The sequence below is a fragment of the Macrotis lagotis genome, chromosome 1 (assembly GCF_037893015.1).
Source record: "Macrotis lagotis isolate mMagLag1 chromosome 1, bilby.v1.9.chrom.fasta, whole genome shotgun sequence".
NCBI classification, from domain to species: domain Eukaryota; kingdom Metazoa; phylum Chordata; class Mammalia; order Peramelemorphia; family Peramelidae; genus Macrotis; species Macrotis lagotis.
The window spans coordinates 169,454,346-169,472,907 of record NC_133658.1 but is presented as its reverse complement, the minus strand read 5'-3'; the positions used below and the strand labels follow the sequence as shown (position 1 = coordinate 169,472,907).

Below are 18,562 nucleotides of genomic sequence, written 5' to 3'. Positions count from 1 at the left end.
TATATTTTTGGGTTCAGTTCAATTAATTAGCAGTGGCTACCCACAAAATATAATGATCTTTCTTGGCAGACTTTTCCTACCAGCTAAGAAACAGCAGGTAGGATGTCAAAGAAGCCACGCAAGCCTATTAGCTTCCCCTTAAATAAGAGACAGAACTCAAGGGAGGCAGGTCATGTGCATGGAATGAACTTCCTTCTAAGACTTTGTCCCCTATATATCCCCTCACTTTCTCTAAATCCCTAATGTGTCCCCAATACTTTATAATGCCCTCAGGGATTTTTTCCTCTAAGGACAGTTTCTGAGCACAGTGATACCCTGCTCTTAGATCATCCAGAATTTTCCCAACATTAATAAGTTCAATATCCTAATCATTTTCTCCCCTCATATTTAAGCCTAAACCTCTAGAGGGAAGGACTAGAAGCAACTTTGCTAGGTAGAATAGTCAGAGGCAAATTTGGACTTGCTAAAAAGACCTGATTCATTACATGTTGGGTTCAAGTCTTGCCTTTGACACATATTGTATAGTTGACTGGATAAGCAGTCACCATACAAAGATGAGAAGTTACAGTGATGAAAAGAAATTTATTATCCAGGCATTCTATATACACATGAAATTATAGGGTTAGTTCCTCTTGCTATTTCTACTATAGGAGAACAAAATGGGGAAGGATCCTTTACAAGGTTCTTTGACATTCATTTCCTTTACTCTGGCTAATCTGGTTAGCCCCAAGCCTCTCTCCCTTCCTGAGAAGAGATAAAATGGTCTGTACAAACCACAAGAATATCTTACACGTCCTCAAACTAGGAAAAGATAACTACAGACAAAGAGGAAGAAAAGCCCCAGCAGTTGTTTTTTCAAGTTGTTGCATCTTTTGCCCCTAATCTGGTCCTTTTGAGTGTTTAGGACATGATCTAGTGAGAGCTGGTGGTGTCAGTTCTTTGCCAATAAGAAAAAAAAAAAGAGGGTTAAGTTTTTTTTTAATCTAAAAAGGTTAGGCCAGGGGTCTCTCTCTAATTCTTGGGCTAGAAAAACCTATTTGAATTTCCAATAGACACAGGGAGTAGCCTAGGAAAAAGCTAATGGAGAAAGAAAAATGGAACAAATAGAAATGTAAAAGGAAAAGAAAGTAAGAGGGGCAAAGAAAGAGATACATATAGTAGGGAATAGTAAAGCATAATCAACAATTTTAAGACCACCAATGTCCTCAGCTTACTCAAAGCTGGTTTAGTTCACTCTCTGGGGTCTTAGTTTCCTGATAGGTTTCTTCTTGTTGCATACCTTCAGGATTGTAAGTCAAAGTGAATAACTGGCACCAAATGTGTTTTCATGATAACCATCCCTGTTGGTTTAGAGCTCCCAATATCTCTTATCTCTATATCACATACCACCCTGCTGCAGAAAAAGCAGCTCCAGGTAACTGACCTTCACCTTCCTCTGAGGGCCTAGACATTCCAGTAGAACTATAGTTAGAATGAGGCAAGAGACATGTGCCAGTTGCTTTTTTAATTCTTCTTTATCATTTGAATTTAAGGGATCTTTGGGGAAATTTGCTGATGACCTGTTTATTATTGAACATCTTAGAGTACCGATTCTATCCCAACCAAATTTAAGCTCCTGAGTGCAGGAGCTGTTTAAGTTTTGTTTTTGTAATACTAACACCTTGCATAGTGCCTAAGACATAGGAAGCAATTAATAAATGATTGTTGAATTAAATTGTTCAACTACCAATTATATACATATAATGTTATATGGTGGTTAGAGAGTCAGCCTTGGAATCATGAAGAGTTGGATGAAAATCCTTCCTCAGAAACATATTAGCAGAATAAGCATAAATCATTTAACTTCTAAGAACCTCTTTGCAACTTTTTAACATTATAAATTGCAGAGGTGAGAAGATTTGTGCACTGGGAATTCCCTGAAGCAATTATATCATTTAGAACTCTCTCTCTTAAAGGAACGAGAAAAGAGAGGAAGGAAGGAAGGAAGGAAGGAAGGAAGGAAGGAAGGAAGGAAGGAAGGAAGGAAGGAAGGAAGGAAGGAAGGAAAGAGGAGAGGGAGGGAGGGAGGGGGAGAAAGGGAGAAAGGGAGAAAGGGAGGGAGGAGGAGGAGGAGGAGGAAGAAAACACTTATGTGCCAGGAGCTATTCTAAACCTTTTACAATTATCAACCCATTTGATCCTCAAAACAACCCTTAGATGAGTACTATTATTAATCTCACTTTATAGTTGAAGAAATTAAATTATTTGCCCAAGATTATACAGCTATTAAGTGTCTCATGGAAATGTCTTCCTGACTCCCAGTCTGGCACTGTGCCATTTACCTGCCACTAAAATATAGCCTTATTTTCAAGAATTTCAATTCTTGGGGCAGCTAGGCAGTGCAGTGAATAGAGTAGCAGCCCTGGAGTCAGGAAGACCTGAGTTCAAATGTGGCCCCAGACACTTAATAATTACCTAGCTGCATGACCTTGGGCAAGTCACTTAACTCCACTGCCTTGCAAAAAACAAACAAAAAAAAGAATTTCCATTCTTTATATGTTGCATTTAGTACTGAAAAATAATAGTGATTGATTTATTAGTGACTGAAATATTAATGATTGATTTTTCCCTTTTTTTCTCCCCATTCTATAGCTCTCCATGAATTCCCTAGTGACATCTTTACAAATGAGGAACGACGACAAGGAGCTGTGGTCCTACATGTCCTCTGTGTAAGTAACTTCCATTCTACATTATACTTCTTAGATTTGCATGAAACAATTGAATATTTTAGAGTGAATATCTCTGTGCTATTATACTCACACAGGTATTCTCTTGCTAATACACTTATTGCGACTCTATAGGAGATACTGTGAAATCAATAGTATACTTTATTAGATTTGTGGATTCCTTGAAACCAGAAGGAATGGTTAATATAATAGAAGATAGAAATGGAATCCCTAAAAATCTTGCAGGCTAAAATAATGAACTCAATCTAAAATAAATTTAGTAGATAAATACAAAACCTTTTTCTTAGGTTCAAAAGCTCAATTGCATGAATTTAAGATGAAGAAGCTATGACATAAAGGAATTTATTCTATGATTGATAAATGCACGGTAAACATGAACAAGCAGTTCTCAAAGGAAGAATTCAAACTATAGCCACATGGGAAAAATGCTCTAAATTACTAATAATGAGAGAGATAAAAATTAAAACATTTCTGAGGTTACCTCATGTCCATCACTTCCCAAAGCTCATAAAAATAGAAATGATGAATGATGAGGAGTCGTGGAAAATTGTGGATGACTCTGCAAATGATTGCAATCATTCTAGAAGCAATTTGGAACTGCTTTTCCAAAGCTACTGAACTGTACATGCCCTTTGACCAAGAAAACCACTACTAGGCCAATGCCCCAAAAAGATCAAAGAGAAAAAGTCCTATATGCACAAGAAGATTTAAAGCTGGTTTTTTGTATAAAGGGCAAAAAACTGGAAACTCAAGAAGTGCCCATCAGTTGGAAAATGGCTAAAAAATTGTAATTTATAAATATAATGGAAGATTAATGTGTTTTAAGAAATTAGTAAAGGGACAATTTCCAGAGAAACCTTAAATGACTTGCTTGAATTCAATACAACCTTGGCAGATGCAAAGTGAAGCTAGCAGGAACAAATAATTTATACTACAATGTCAATATTGTAAAAGATAATTATGAAAGATTTGGAAATCTGACCAAAATAATGATAAACCATAATTTCAGAGGATCACTGTTAAGAATGCTGCTCATATGATAACAGAGAGATGATAAACTATTATGCTGAATGAAATGTGTTTGGGGGTATGCCCAATAAGAGAATTTGTTTTGCTTGGTTCTAAATGTTCCCAAAGGTTGAAGTTTGTTTTGGGGTTTTGATCATTTTTTTTTAATTTGGGAAGGGAGGGGATGTTCAATATTTTAAAAAAATATAAAGCAGTTCATGTGAAAAAAAGACCTGCGAGTTTCAGTAGATCACAAGTTCATCAACTTTGGAATACCAAAATAAATGCTTTAAAATTAGACTCCACTAAGAGCATAGTATCAGGAAGAAGAAAGTTATTATCTAACTGTACTCTGCTTTGTCAGAACACATTTGAAGTAATCTATATGGTTCTCCATATCACATTTTAGGTAGGAAAACAATCTGAATTATGACATCAGAAAAAAGCAAAACAAAGGAAGTTGAGCCATGTGGAATTGGTTAAATTGGGAGGAGGGGGAGGACATGGTCAAACTTATGCTTTAGGAAGATTAACTCAACTACCAACATGAGAGTAAATTTGGATGGGGCAACAGACCTTTGCAGTAGCCTAAGCAATGGAAATGAATGTCAAAGGAGAGAAGAGAGCATTTACAAAAGATGTTACAGAGATAAAAATCAAAAAGAACTTGGCAATTAATTAGAGATGGAGAATGAGTGAGGATTTAAGGAAGACTTTTAGGTTATGAGTATGAGTAATTGGAAGGATGTTGGTTACCTGGAAAGGAAAGTTAGGCAGAGAGTATGTGGGAGAAATAACAAGTTTAATTTTATTCATTTAAGTTTAAAATATTTAAGACATATTTTCTTCTAATATATTCCCCTTTTCTCTGCTTTTATGCCTTCATTCTCAATTTTTTTCCTCCTTCTGGAATAATTTTCCCTTTCCTTCCCTTTATAAATCTCAGCTTGCTGAACTCTTCTCCATGAAATCTTCTCTGATTCTTCTGTCATATGTGGATGTGACCTCTCTTGTCGCTGCCATAGAACTCCATTTCCACCTCTCTTTCAGCTTGTCCTATAGTTTATTTGTGCACACCTTTATCTTCCCCATTAAACTCTATGTACCTTGAGGACAAAACTCTATTAACAGTTGCTTTTAATATTTCCTATATTGCTTTGCAGATTCATAGTAGACACACTGTGAATATTGCTTTATTAGTCTTGAAATTACTTTATTCAATTCTATTCCACTTCTATAGGAAGGCTGGCTATGAGTCAGATAAGTTTGAGAGGGATTTGAAGGCAATATAATTTTGTCACACCATATTTCCCATCATGATGGGAAGAAGAGGTTCTATATGTTACAACATAGGAGCAAGAGAAAATAGAGAAAAGAGGTGTGATATGTCACCATCCCTATCATAATGATGGATGTGTAATGTAACCTGGTGTGGTTGATATAGACTTGCTCATCCTGGAGAATAAGCACAACAGACTGAAACAGTGGTGATTCTGAGATTGGAGATGTACTCGTTTAAATGCTCTTTTTCAGATCACCCCAAAGTATCAAGTTTAATTCTGGGCAATACATTTTAGGAAGGTCATAGATAGAATGGATAATATTCAGAATAAGGCAACTAGGATGGCGAAGGGTCCTAAGATCTTGCCATATGAAAATGGAATGAAGGAACTGGGGTATTTAGACTAAAGAGGGGAAGACTCAGAAGGAGATAAGGGAAAGATATGATAGCAATCTTCAAGTATGGAAAAGGAATTAGACTTTTTCACTTGGCCTTAAAAGGCAGAATCAGGAGCAAATAAACAAAACTACAAAAAGGCAAATTTTGGTATGAGGTAAAGAAAATGATTAGCACTTCTGAAATTGAACAGGCTACCTTAGAATGTGATGAATTTCTGATTGAGGTAGATTTTTTAAAGCAAAGGTTGGATGAACACTTTGTCAGACACATTGTATTCTAGAGGGGATTCTTGTTGAGGAGGGAGTTTGCCTAGATACTGTCTGAAGTCCCTACCAGATCTGTTTTCCATGATTCTCTCCTTCCCAGGTTTGCAAGCTGAGAAGGGAGCATTTGCAAAAGATGTCACAGAGATAAAATCAAAAGAACTTGGCAACTAATTAGAGATGGAGAATGAGAGTGAGAATTTGAGGAAGACTTGTAGATTGTGAGCCTGAGTGATTGGAAGGCAGAATCAGGAGCAAATAAGCAAAACTACAGTAGCCTTATATATTAAGCAAGTTAATAAGCCTTTATTAAGTGGCACTCTTCTAAGGAATGGAAATTAAAAAACCAAAAGAAAGATAATGTCTGCCCTGAAGGATGGGAGGGAGTGCTGAAAACTGGGTAGGGAGTATAATAAGAAAAACTGAGAAACATCCTGAATCCTGTCTAGGGGAGAGTAAAACAATGACTGACCTGGACCTCTTCCTTAAAAATGGAGGAACTAGCCAATTAGGAGTTGCAGGAGTGGAGGCCACTTCTAGTATGTAAAGGCACCAGCCGAAGTGAGCCTTCCAATGTGAAGAGTTTTCCATTTCTTTGCAGAGAAAGTTGGGATGTGTCAGTAATGCATCCTGGAGATGATGATCCTGCATCACAGGATCAAGGTGGTGTATTTTGGGGAGGGTACAATTGAGGTTAAGTGTATAGCTGAGGGTCACACACCTAATAATTGAATCATTGAGCACCTATGATACTGCCAAAGATGACAGCAGGAAATCGGGACTGTCAGGAGAGGGGGGAGAAAAAAAGGAAATACCATTAGACACTTGGGTCTTTTTTTTCTTTAGGATAATTGTGTTGTTGATGATGATAGCTGAGTTGACATTGAGCTTTTGGTTTTGCTCCTTTTATATACATTTTCTCAAGAAGACTGTGTTGCATAGTGGATAGAGAGGTGTCCTCAGTGATCAAAAGACCTAGATTAAAGTCTTTTCTCTCATATATGTTGGCTGTGTGACCCTAGGTAGGTCACTAATCCCAAAATGTTCTAGATAATGCGTATCAAACTCAAATAGAAATGGAGGCCATTAAATCATACATCAGGATTCCTAAATTGTATATCAGGTCTACTCAGGATAGTGGAGTGACATCTCTAGACAAATACTCAAATAAAACTCAAACCATATTAAAATGTAATTGGAAGTGTTTAACTAAAATAAATAAAAATGCAATACAACATAGATAAAATTAATTTCCTAAGACAATATGAAGATCACAGGGTTTGACATCAATGCTCCTAAGACACTTAGAATTTTCTTATAGTAGAATTTTCTATACCAGTGAAATCACTGGTCTAGTATCCATCTCTGTCTCAACCCAATTCATATATCCTAGGTCCTTTACCTTAAGTTCACCTTGATGAATAGTATTTAGAATTAGATGGAATATTGAGACTTATCTACTCTAAATTTCCTCACTCAACTAATGAAGCCAAATAAGAATAACCATGTAAGCCCTCATCCTGGGACTCTGATTCTAATATTATTTCAACTAAATCATTCTGCTTCTTTAATAACCGTTATTCTTGTTTTGCTTTACCTTTTATAAAGTAATATTCTCACAAGGGTCCTATAGCATACACAGTACAAGTATTAATATTGTCATTCCCATTTTATAGATGGGGGGGAAAACAGACCCAAAGAAATTAAGAGATTTATCACCAGTCAAACACAGCTGGTAAAAGTGCCAAATCTTAAATTTGGGTTTAGTCCTTCTGATTCCAAAAACCTGTATTCTTGCCACTGCAGTATGGGAAAAAAACCACCTCTGGAACATCCTCAAATTTGAGATTCCATGCAATCCTACCCCAACTCACTCAATTTGGGGTCAGTATGTCAAGCTTTAGGTTGAATCTTTTTTGTTTCCATTTTGAGTTAAGCACACAATCTTTTGAAAAAAGGAAATAGGCCTTTCTTATTTTATTGAATTTTTTAGAAGCTACAGCTTTAATTTGTCCTAAGATCCTTCTTTGTTAAATGATTAAATCAACCAGAAGTCATTAAATTTTTCCAGAAAAAACTATACAACTTTGTAGTTTTTCTACATGCCTGAATTAGTCAGAAGGAAACCCTGTAGGATTGAGGAGATCTATAATATTCATAATATTTTATCAAAGATGAATATTCCCAGAAAGCACACCTATCATAGGAATTACTTTATGTTGAATCTGTTTTAACAAAGAGATGCTAAAAGCAATATTTTTTCCATCTCCAGGGAATTTCTCTCAGTACAAATTTGATGAGCTTGCCTGCAGCAGAGATGGGAGTCTGAGAGCTATTGTTGAGTTTTGCTTTTGATATATATTAATACATGCCCAAATTGCATTAATTGCTTTGCATAGAGAGGATTACCAAAATCAAGAACATCACAGTTTCTATTCCAGGAAAAAAGCATAAAAATCAATGTTTAAATTTATTTTCCCAATCTGCTTTGATAAGTCAAAGGACAGTCAGATCTGAGGAGAAAATAACTAACACCCTCTACAATGCCTGGTCACTTTTAAAAATTGTGCTTTCCAATCCCATTGTATTTAAAATGGAATTCCTCTCTCCTGGTAGATACTTGGTTATGCAGATTTATATGTAACATTGCTGAAAAATAAGATGTATTTTAGTATGATTCCATGGTTCTTAATTGGTGGTTTTTAGGAGAAATGATGAATTCCTTAGCAACTAGATTATTACTCTAGAAAGAAATATAAAATGTCTCATTCTCTCATTTGAGTTTAAAATTATATTACCAACTGTCTTTATAGAGAACTGTGTACATGTCTTTATATACATACATATATACTCCTCACCCTAGTCTCTAGATGAGAGGTACTATAACCTATGATGATTGTAGTTATAATAATAATTGACACATAGTTTTTCAAATTTGACAAAATGCTTCAGATGCCTCATTTGCTTCTATATTTTTTTCCTTCTTCCTCATTGCACTTAACTCAATGACCTCCATATAGTAGGCATTAAATAAATAGGAAATAGGTAAAAATTGAAACAAAAAAATTTCCTTTACACAATAGATTTTCATAATAATCTTTTCTTAGTTCACTAGAGTGAAGTTTTAGTTTTAACTCAGGGAACCCAAAGTCTTCTCTGTTTGTTATGGGAATGTTTTTAAGATTTGGTGATATTGTACTGTTATGAGAATAAATACTAGACTATAAACATGATGAGGGCAGGAATGGGATATTATTTAAACTTATACTTATTCTTGTATCTAACATAATACTTGACAGATTTGTTTCTTATCACCCATTATAACTCTGTGTGAATCTGAACATTGATGAGAGTCAGGTTGAATAGAGATATTAACATATAAGGCCATGAAACAAATTCTATTGCTTTATTCTTGGATATTCAGACTTTTATAACAAAAACTTATCTCAGACATGACAGGTTAGATGAAAGCATAGTTTCCTGGGTTAAATTTACAATAATACAATATTACAATAGTTACCCTTAGAAGTCTTCAAACACCTCTTGGCGCCACAGAATGTCTTAGGTCAGAGTTCACTGACCTGTTGGTAAGCCAACAAATTCATTTAATGTACAAGAATGCATACATATCTCTGGTGGTAAAGGTTGCCAAAAATATGTGTAAATCACTCTTAAGAACTGGACCTCAACAGTTTCTAGAATAATTGGCCCATGTACATAGAGATTGCTGAAGACTAAAGTGTGGAGTTGATTTACCAGTTTCAAAGATCTTAGCTAAGAAGGATTAGAGAAGAACTAGTTTTGCAAAATGACACAATTTTTTTTAACAATATAATAGTAATCAGTACATTATACTCATCAGTCCTGGTCACAAATTCTCCATTTTTGACCCTCCACACTGGGTCAAAATGATCTCTATGCTATTACTGTTCTCTATCACCCTTTCGGCTGATACAAGTTTCACTCTGATGCCACTGACTCCAGTTTATTGTTAACTTTTCAATATTCTTTTCTATTACAAATAGAATATCCTCCATGAGATTCTTTTTCCAGTTCCAGAAAGTTTCTAAAAGTACTTGGGGCTCTTTTGTGATTCCTAGGCTTCTTCTTTTGGTTTTTAGTTTTTCCTACCATTATCACTATTAATCAGTATGTTTGTGAAAATATTCAGGGAGAATTAGAGCATTCAAGAGTAAGGCTTCATTAATTTTCTCATGATATCTAGCATTAACCTAATGAGTAAATAAATAAATAAGTTTTGGGCCTGACTTTCTAGTAGATAGCAGTGATATACTTTTGTAGTTGATCCAATAGCATCAATAGTGTTTGGGGGGCTTAGTTGAAGGAAGCATGGATTTATCCCAATCACTCAAATACTTGGAAATAGCCATTATGTCACCTCTAAGCCTTCAGTTCTTTATATAAGATGGCATGGTATCTGGTTTTCTCATGATTTTGGTCACTGTCCTCCTCTGGATAACCTGCAGGTTAACATTCTTTCTTAAAATGTAGTCTCCAGAATTAAACTACATACATATCCTAAACCAGATAGAGTATCACCTGGACTCTCACCTCTTGTTTAGCATAAGGATGATATTTTGGTTTCCATGTGTCACTATTGATCAATATTAAATATGCAGTCTATTTAAAAACTTCTCCATCTTTTTCAGATGAGCTGCTGTCTTGTCCTATCTAACCCTACCCTATACTTAGATCTCTTATAGATGTCATATTGTTATATTGGGGAGAAGGAAGTTGCTTGTGGTTATCTTTGACTAAAATAAAGGTGATGCTAATAAATTAGTGAAAAGTATCTAGAAATTTTAATGGGTGCCACTTTACATCCCATTCTTGGCAAAATTATTCTAATCTAGGACACTTCCCAACCTTGATTTCCCATTTGCTCTTAGAGAGCCTTTGTCCACATACCTTGCAATAAAAGAAACATGCCTAAGACTGAAATTAGAGATGCTATGGACATATTTTGTAATTTATGTGGACAGATTTTGACTAATTTATAAAGTAACTTCATGTCTTTTAGTTTCTGCAAACATATGTTGTGAGGTTCAAGTTATAATTATAGGCAATCACTTGAAACTTCACTCATGGGGAGTACTTAACTATTTCAAACTGTTGACCATGCTTTGATATGCACCTTGTAGACAAGAGTATTCAGGCCATTTTCTGTAGGAAGCCCCAGTCTGTAACTCCCCCACCCCAGCTATTCAGCCACCTGAGGCCCAGCTCATTCACTTTATGTCTGATTGGAGAAAAATAAAAAGGTTTTGTATTTTTGAGTTAACTTGGAACCTATGTGCCATTTCTTCTTAGGCTGTTTCTCTTTTTATGTCACCATTTCAGTATTTGAGTGAAAGACTTTATTATACCCATTTCCTGAGGAATCATTTTTGTTTGGTTTGGTTTTGTTGTTAAAGTCAATGAATAAATTTAGGAAATTGTCTATTTAAAGGGGTCAATGGTTCATTTGCCAAGAACTTTTCCAAGACTCACACAGGATACCAGGAAAACTAATCCTTTTTCTTCTCCTCTCTCTGATCACCTTTGCCATCCTGAGGTCAGCCTATCTCCTTCCTAGCCTGATGTTTATTTTGGGGCCAGAGGAGACTTGGTGGCAGTGTCCAATTTCTATTAGAAGGAGTCTTATGCTCATAGAATCATTTAATGTCAAAATGTAAAGAGACCCTAAAATTCACTTAGTCCAATCTTTAATTAAACTATACATTTACTCACCCTCAGCAGGTATACAGCCACCTTCAGCTTGAACATCCTCAGTTATATTGAACTTAAACCTCCAAGACACCCTAAGTAGGGCTTGAGTTATTGACGAATTTAGGGACCACCTATAGTCCTAATATCAAAAGGGAATCGCACAAATACATCTCAATTGACAAGAACTTTGAAGGGGGAGTGGAATTCTCTCATCTTGCAATTGGGGATTATAATAATAATAATAATAATAATAATAATAATGGTTGTGGTACTTTGTTCTTGAAGAAGACCAAAATGACATCACTATGTTGGAGTCAAAGTACAGTATGTCCAACTGTGTCTGATCAGACCAATATGAGCTGGGAACACTTTACCACATGTCAGACACAAATAGTCCACATGAACATTTGGCATGGAGATGTCTCTAAATTTGTGCATCTCATGTTCCTGTTGGGCTATGGCAATTCTGTTTTGCTCATAGAGTGTAGTGCCTTCTTTGATGCAGACATGCTATGTTGCATGATACTGTGCTAGTGTCTCAACTATAATTTTTAGAGCACTTTAAGATTTGCAAAGTACTTTACATCTGTTGTCTCATTTGAGCCTCAGAACAACCCTGGGAGGTCAGTTTTATTGTTATAGACATTTCACAGATGAGAAAACCTAGGCAGTTAGAGGTTAAGTGCCCAGAGTTGGCCAGGGTTATACAGCTAGGAGGTATCTGAGATCAAGTTTGTATTCAGGACCTTCTTATTCCAAGTCCAACACTCTTTTTTTTTTTAGTTTTTTGCAAGGCAAATGGGGTTAAGTGGCTTGCCCAAGACCACACAGCTAGGTAATTATTAAGTGTCTGAGACTGGATTTGAACCCAGATACTCCTGATTCCAAGGCCGGTGCTTTATCCACTATGCCGCCTAGCCGCCCCTAAGTCCAACACTCTGTGTACCCTAGCTATCCAATGGAACAAGACTTTATTTCATATTATGCCTACTCTGAATGAAATTTTTAAAAAGAATTATAATTTCTTTGCCGCTACCATTCACATATATCAGGGCAGATTATTGTCTTGGTCAGCATCTCAGCACTGACTTAGTCACAGAAGTAGTATGTAGGTTTGTATACATACAAAATTAGTGGCCATGAACAGCATAAGATGAGAACAATCAGATGATGATTTAGTCTAAGTATGCTCAAAGCATACTTAATGAACTTATGTTACCATCAAGACTGACTAAATAATCATGAAGACTGAGTGTATCTTTGTATATGTATATATACATATATATACATATCTGTATCTATAGATCTCTATTTACACACACACATCGTGTGTGTGTGTGTGTGTGTATGTACAAATGTATGTAATACACAAAATCTCATACAGATATTTTGGGGCAACCAGGTGATACAGTTGATAGAGCATAGGATTTGAAATCAGGAAGATTCATTTTACTGAATTCAAATCTAGCTTCAGACACTTTTTAGTTGCATGAACTGGGGCAAGTCACTTAACCCTATTTGCCTCAATTTCCTCATCTGAAAAATGATCTGGAGAAGGAAAGGGCAAATCACTTTAGTTTTTTTGCCAAGAAAACCCTAAGTGAGGTCATTGAAGAATTGGACACAACTGACATGACTGAACAATAACAATACTTTGAATTTTAATTACTTATGAATAAATATTAGTTACTTAATATAACAGTTACTACAGAGCTAAGCTCCTTTTGTAATGATATTTCATCTAGTATCAAGATTTTACTAAACCAATTAACTGTAATTTATAGAATGCTTTATATAGTTTATTGTTGTAAACATATCTTTAAACAAAATTAGTATAAGTTATTTAATTATATATTTAATCATTCCTCTACTACAGAGTAATGAGGTATAAATAGTAAGCAGTTACATAAATGATTATAATTAATATTCCTTTATAATATAAATTATATATTATTATATAATATATAATATTCTTTATTAGGTAAAATGATGGTTTTTCCTCTTATTTTATTGCTTATTCACTATGCATAATCATTATCAGGAATGCCAGTTTTCTGTGATATCATGCACTGTTTCATCATCAGAATCATGGTTATAAATATATTACTCATCCATAATAAGCAGAAACCCTGGATTTTATTTTACAATAACCTGGTTTTCCTTGTCTACAGTCCCACTTTTAAGTCCTCAGGACTGCATCTCCTTGTGGCCATCTCACTCCCATAACGCTCAATCCTTTTGTATTCTGTTTTCCTACCTCTTATATTAAGGATCCTAAGATAGAACCTCCTAATTCATGTCCCTGGTACCAAATGCTCTCAGTCCTGAATGACTTTTTTGAAGCTATGAAGCATAAATCTTCACTTTTACCATGTATGTTATAGGGAGAGAGATGGACACAGGTCAGAAAAGTTGACACTTAGAGAGGGGAGACAGCAAAATGAGAATGCTTTTTGTATCCAAAGTCTTCATGTAGAGGAATGGGGTTGGTTAAGGGAGAGAGGAAAAGAGAAGTGAAGAATGCATGTAGGTGATCCAGGCATCATAAAATCCCTAATTATCTATAAAAAACTAAAATGGGCTGACCTTCAGACTTAGGCTTAGTTATACACAATGTGATTTTTATGGCAGAAGACCTCCTAAATATTAATTTAGCTAACATTTATATGGTGTCTACTTTCAATGTCAATTGTCAGTAGATCAGATATTTCCCTTCAATGTTTAAAGACACTAATAAACATTTTACAAATATATCTTTTGATCCTCACATCTGTGATAGATAGGTGCTACAATTTCATTTTACAGTTAGAAAAAACTAAGACAAATAGAGGTTAAGTAACATGTCCAAAGTCATATATTTAATTATTGCCTGAAGCCAAAATTGAAATTAAATCTATCTGACTCTGGCCAGACTCAGCACTCTATCCATTCCACCATCTAGCTGCTCTAACCATGAGATCATTTTACCTGATGGTTTAATACGAGACAAAATAGTTCATTTCAAAATAAAAGATAAAAACAAAATGCAGGTACCTGTAAGAGTTAACTTTTTTTTGCTTTAGTCAAAGTTTTAAAAAAAATGTTATTGAATTTTCTTGCATTGAGAGCCTGAAATGGTCAAAGAGAGTCTGGAAACGTCAAGACAAACAGTTGTGCTGACTGCAGGTTCTTTTTTATCTTTGTATAAGGAGGAATAAAAATAGTACAAAATGGTCCTGATAGTATTACTTGGCAGAGAATTCTTTACAGAGCCTGTGGTCACAAAAGAGAGTTAATAAGTCGTGGGCACTAGTAGCTTGTCTTCTATCACCTCTCCCCTGAAACTGTAAGTGGCTCAAGGTCAAGGATTATCTTTATCATCTTTGTATCTCAGTGCTTAACACCATATAAGTATTAATCCACAATTATTCCAATCCAAATTCATTTATTGAGGTCATCAAAGTGGCATAGTGGATAAAGTGCCAGGTCCAAAGTCAGAAACACCCTTTCAGAAATCAAGTCTGACTTCAGATACTTAGTAGCTGTGTGACCCTAATCAAGTCATTTGACCCTCTTTATCTGTTTCTTTCTCATCTGTAAAATGAACTAGAGAAGGAAATGAATGGCAAACCTCCCCAATATCTGTGCCAAGAAAATTCCAAATGGGGTCATGAGAAGTCAGACACAACTGAAATGACTGAACAAAAATCCTACCCCAATCTAACATTTGTGAAGAATGTATTATGTACATGTTCCTGTGTTTAAAAGGTATGACAAAAAAGCAGAACAGTCCTATTTTCAGTGAGTTTAAAGACTGAGAAGAGGAATGAGGAAGGAATATAGCATGTTGAATTGAATTGTGTCAAATTAGTCCAACACTCACAATTGTTATTACAATGTTTTTTTTCAGGAACACTATTGAAGCCAGGTATCATCAGATTCAAATTATATGAAGCTTCTTTTGAAGTGACCTCTCAGCGGTCTGACAACATGCTTCCTCTTGTACCTTAAACCATTCAAGTATCTATAAACCTTTCTGAAACAATAATTTCCATTGAGAAGAATTCCATAAAGTATCCACATTGTGGTTCTAGCCTAATCCCCAATACCCAGTTCTAAAACCATTCTCACCCTGGAAGCCAACTTCACCATCATGCTCCAGAAAATCTGCACATCTCTTTCCTCCAACCTCACAGCTTTCACACAAAGGAAGATGATTCTGCCTCTGTGGCATCTTACTTTGATTGTTTTTTTTTTCCTCCTTGCATTTCCATTTTAAGGAAGGATTCCCAGACCAATCATATTGTCTCTCTCATTCCACTCGAAGCCCCTTTCCTGAGCTTCCAGGTTTCTTTATTTTTTCCTTCAGCCTTTCAACTATTCACCCCATATGCTTTTCAGTTTCTTTTTTATATGCCTTTTTCCCTCATTGGAATATAAGCCCCTCAAGGGTAAGGACTATCTTGTATTTTGTTTCTAATTTTATCTCCAGTGCTTAACCCACTATTTGGCAAATAGTAAATGATTATTGACTTGTTGATTTGTCTTTAAACATTGAAGGGACATATCTGATCTACTGACAATTTATTCACTGAACAGTAATGTTTATACTTTGAACTTGAACTTTGAAAGGTGAAATAAAGAAAAATAAGAGTGGTTCATGGAATATAAAACAATTCCCCACAAGAACATTGCAAATGTAATTAATTTTAATGTGTCAGCACATAACTTAACAAGCATCCAGAAGTTATGTACAGAGATATTTAGGTATACAATTTTCATTGGTTTCAGGTATCTCTCTAGAGGCATGAACCACCCAACCTTCAGCAAGTCAGTTCTAATCCACTTAAACAAGCATTAATAAAACATTAGTGCAAAGCACTGTGCTTGGAATTGGTAATACAAAGACAAGATGAGAAAGTCCTTGTTCTTGAGTAGCATATATTCATTGTATTACAGAAGTTATCATGTTAAAAAAAAGTATATTATACAGGTTAATTTAAGAAGGGAGAGAAAACTAACAACTGGGGGTGATCAAAAAGGGCTTCCCCTAGGAAGAAGAATTTGAACTAAGTCTTGAAAGAAACTAATTATTACATAGAAATGGAGGTGAGGAGATCAAATGAAGAAAAAAATTATAGTATATAATATATATATATATATATATATATATATATATATATATCAAACACAGTACTGTCCACTTTTAATACAAATACCAAAAACAAGGCATTTTCTGTCCTCAAGAAGCTTAGATTTTATTTTAAAAGACATATGAAGGAATGGTATCCAGGGTGGAGAGCTTTAGTTAGGGCAGTCACAGGGAAGGGATATAGTCATTGAAGTCATAAAATAATTAATTTGAGAAGAGATAGTATGGAAATCAGTGGGAGTTAGGGGGTGGGGTGGATTACAGAAAGCCTAAATTTTCATTAAACTGGAAAGATAGAGCCTGCTCCATTACTCATAAAATGGTGGGTGTGAGACTAGATTATTTCTAGAATCCTTAATTCCAGTTCTAACACTCTGAGCATCTATAAATTCAAGTATATCTAGCTCCATGACATTTTTATTTTTAAAATGGTAACATACATCTTTTATTTTTCATCCTTTCCATCTTTGTCCTGAACCTTGAATGTATTTCTGAGATATTTTATAAAGCATAAATTTTTCATTTGGCCTTTACTTCATTGGAAAGAAATAGTTTATAATAACATGAAAGGTGATATGGTAACTCTGTTTCTTTGTTTCTCATTTGTTGAAGACATAAGCCCTTAAAAATTGATGGCGAGGGGTGGCTAGGTGACGTAGTGGATAAAGCACCGGCCTTGGAGTCAGGAGTACCTGGGTTCAAATCCAGTCTCAGACACTTAATAATTACCTAGCTGTGTGGCCTTGGGCAAGCCACTTAACCCCGTTTGCCTTGCAAAAAAACCTAAAAAAAATTGATGGCTAGAGAATAAATTTGGATAATAATAATAACAAAAATAATAGATTAAATTTACATCTAAAACTGTTATCAAAGTGTTTAATAATCCTATGAGGCAAGTGATTCTGATGTAATTATCTCCAATCGATAGAAAATGAAACTAAAATTCATCAAGGTGAAGGTATTTAGCCTGGTCAAGTGGCATATTGACTAATGTTCAATAACTATATCTCCCCCCTTCAAAAAAAATTCACAAAATACAGTTTAAGGTTTAATCTACATTATCGATACTTTCTTAAATCAAGACAATCAATGAAATAATTAATCAAGCCATGATCATGAGGCTTTGCTGACTTCTGAGTTGTACATATTCACACTGAAGATGCAATAATTAACTTTTATGAGAGAGTTTGAGTTGATGTTGCATACTCAATCAACATACATTTATTAAACACCTTTTATTTGCCAGACACTGGGCTAATCCCTCAGAATAGAAAGAGACAAAAGACAGTCTCTGCCCTCAAGGAACTTAAAATTTAATAGAGAACATCACATGAAAACAAATACATACAAACAAGATTTAGATTTAGATATATATGTACATATATACATATACAATGAAAGGAAATAACAAAGGGAAGGCACTCAAATTAAGAGACATTGAGAAAGACTTCCTATAAAAAAAAATGAAATCTTAGTTAGGACTTAGAGGAAGCCAGGGAAATGAATAGGTAGAGTTGAGTAGGAAGAGCATTCCAGGCATGAATGGCAACTAAAGAAAGTGACTGTAGTGAAAGATGGAATGTCTTATGAATGGAACTGTCATGAGGCCAATTTAACTAGATAGCAAATAAGGTGAAAAAATACTTATCAAGGAGGAGGACACTAAGTTATAAATTTGAATGTCAAATTGGGTATTTTTTATTTAATCATGAAGGAAATAGGGGGCCACTAGATTTATTGAGTCAGGAATTACATGGTTCTACTCTCACATTAGGAAAATCATTTTGGTGGCTAAATAAAGGATGGATAAGAATGGGGAGAAACTTGAGGCAGATCCACCAGCAAGATGTTGCAATAACCAGAGTATGAGGTGATGAAGGCCTGCACTAGAGCAATGGCAGTGTCAAGGGAGAGAAGAGAGTATGATTTTAGTTTTGGGCATATTTAGTTTGTTTCCTTTACATCAGTTTGAAATGTCTGAAAAAGCATTTGGGGATGTGAGATTGTAAGTCATCAGAGAGAA

General features: G+C 35.1%; 1 protein-coding gene across 4 annotated transcripts in view; it reads left to right on the top strand.

Moving 5' to 3' along the window:
* SLC24A3 (solute carrier family 24 member 3) overlaps positions 1-18,562 on the top strand; it is an 835,148-nt gene that overhangs the window by 435,465 nt on the left and 381,121 nt on the right. For all 4 annotated transcript variants that reach the window (XM_074209360.1, XM_074209362.1, XM_074209363.1 and 1 more), the window contains exon 3: positions 2,632-2,708. In XM_074209360.1, the coding sequence (XP_074065461.1) occupies positions 2,632-2,708 (77 nt within the window). The remainder of the gene's footprint in view (positions 1-2,631; positions 2,709-18,562) is intronic.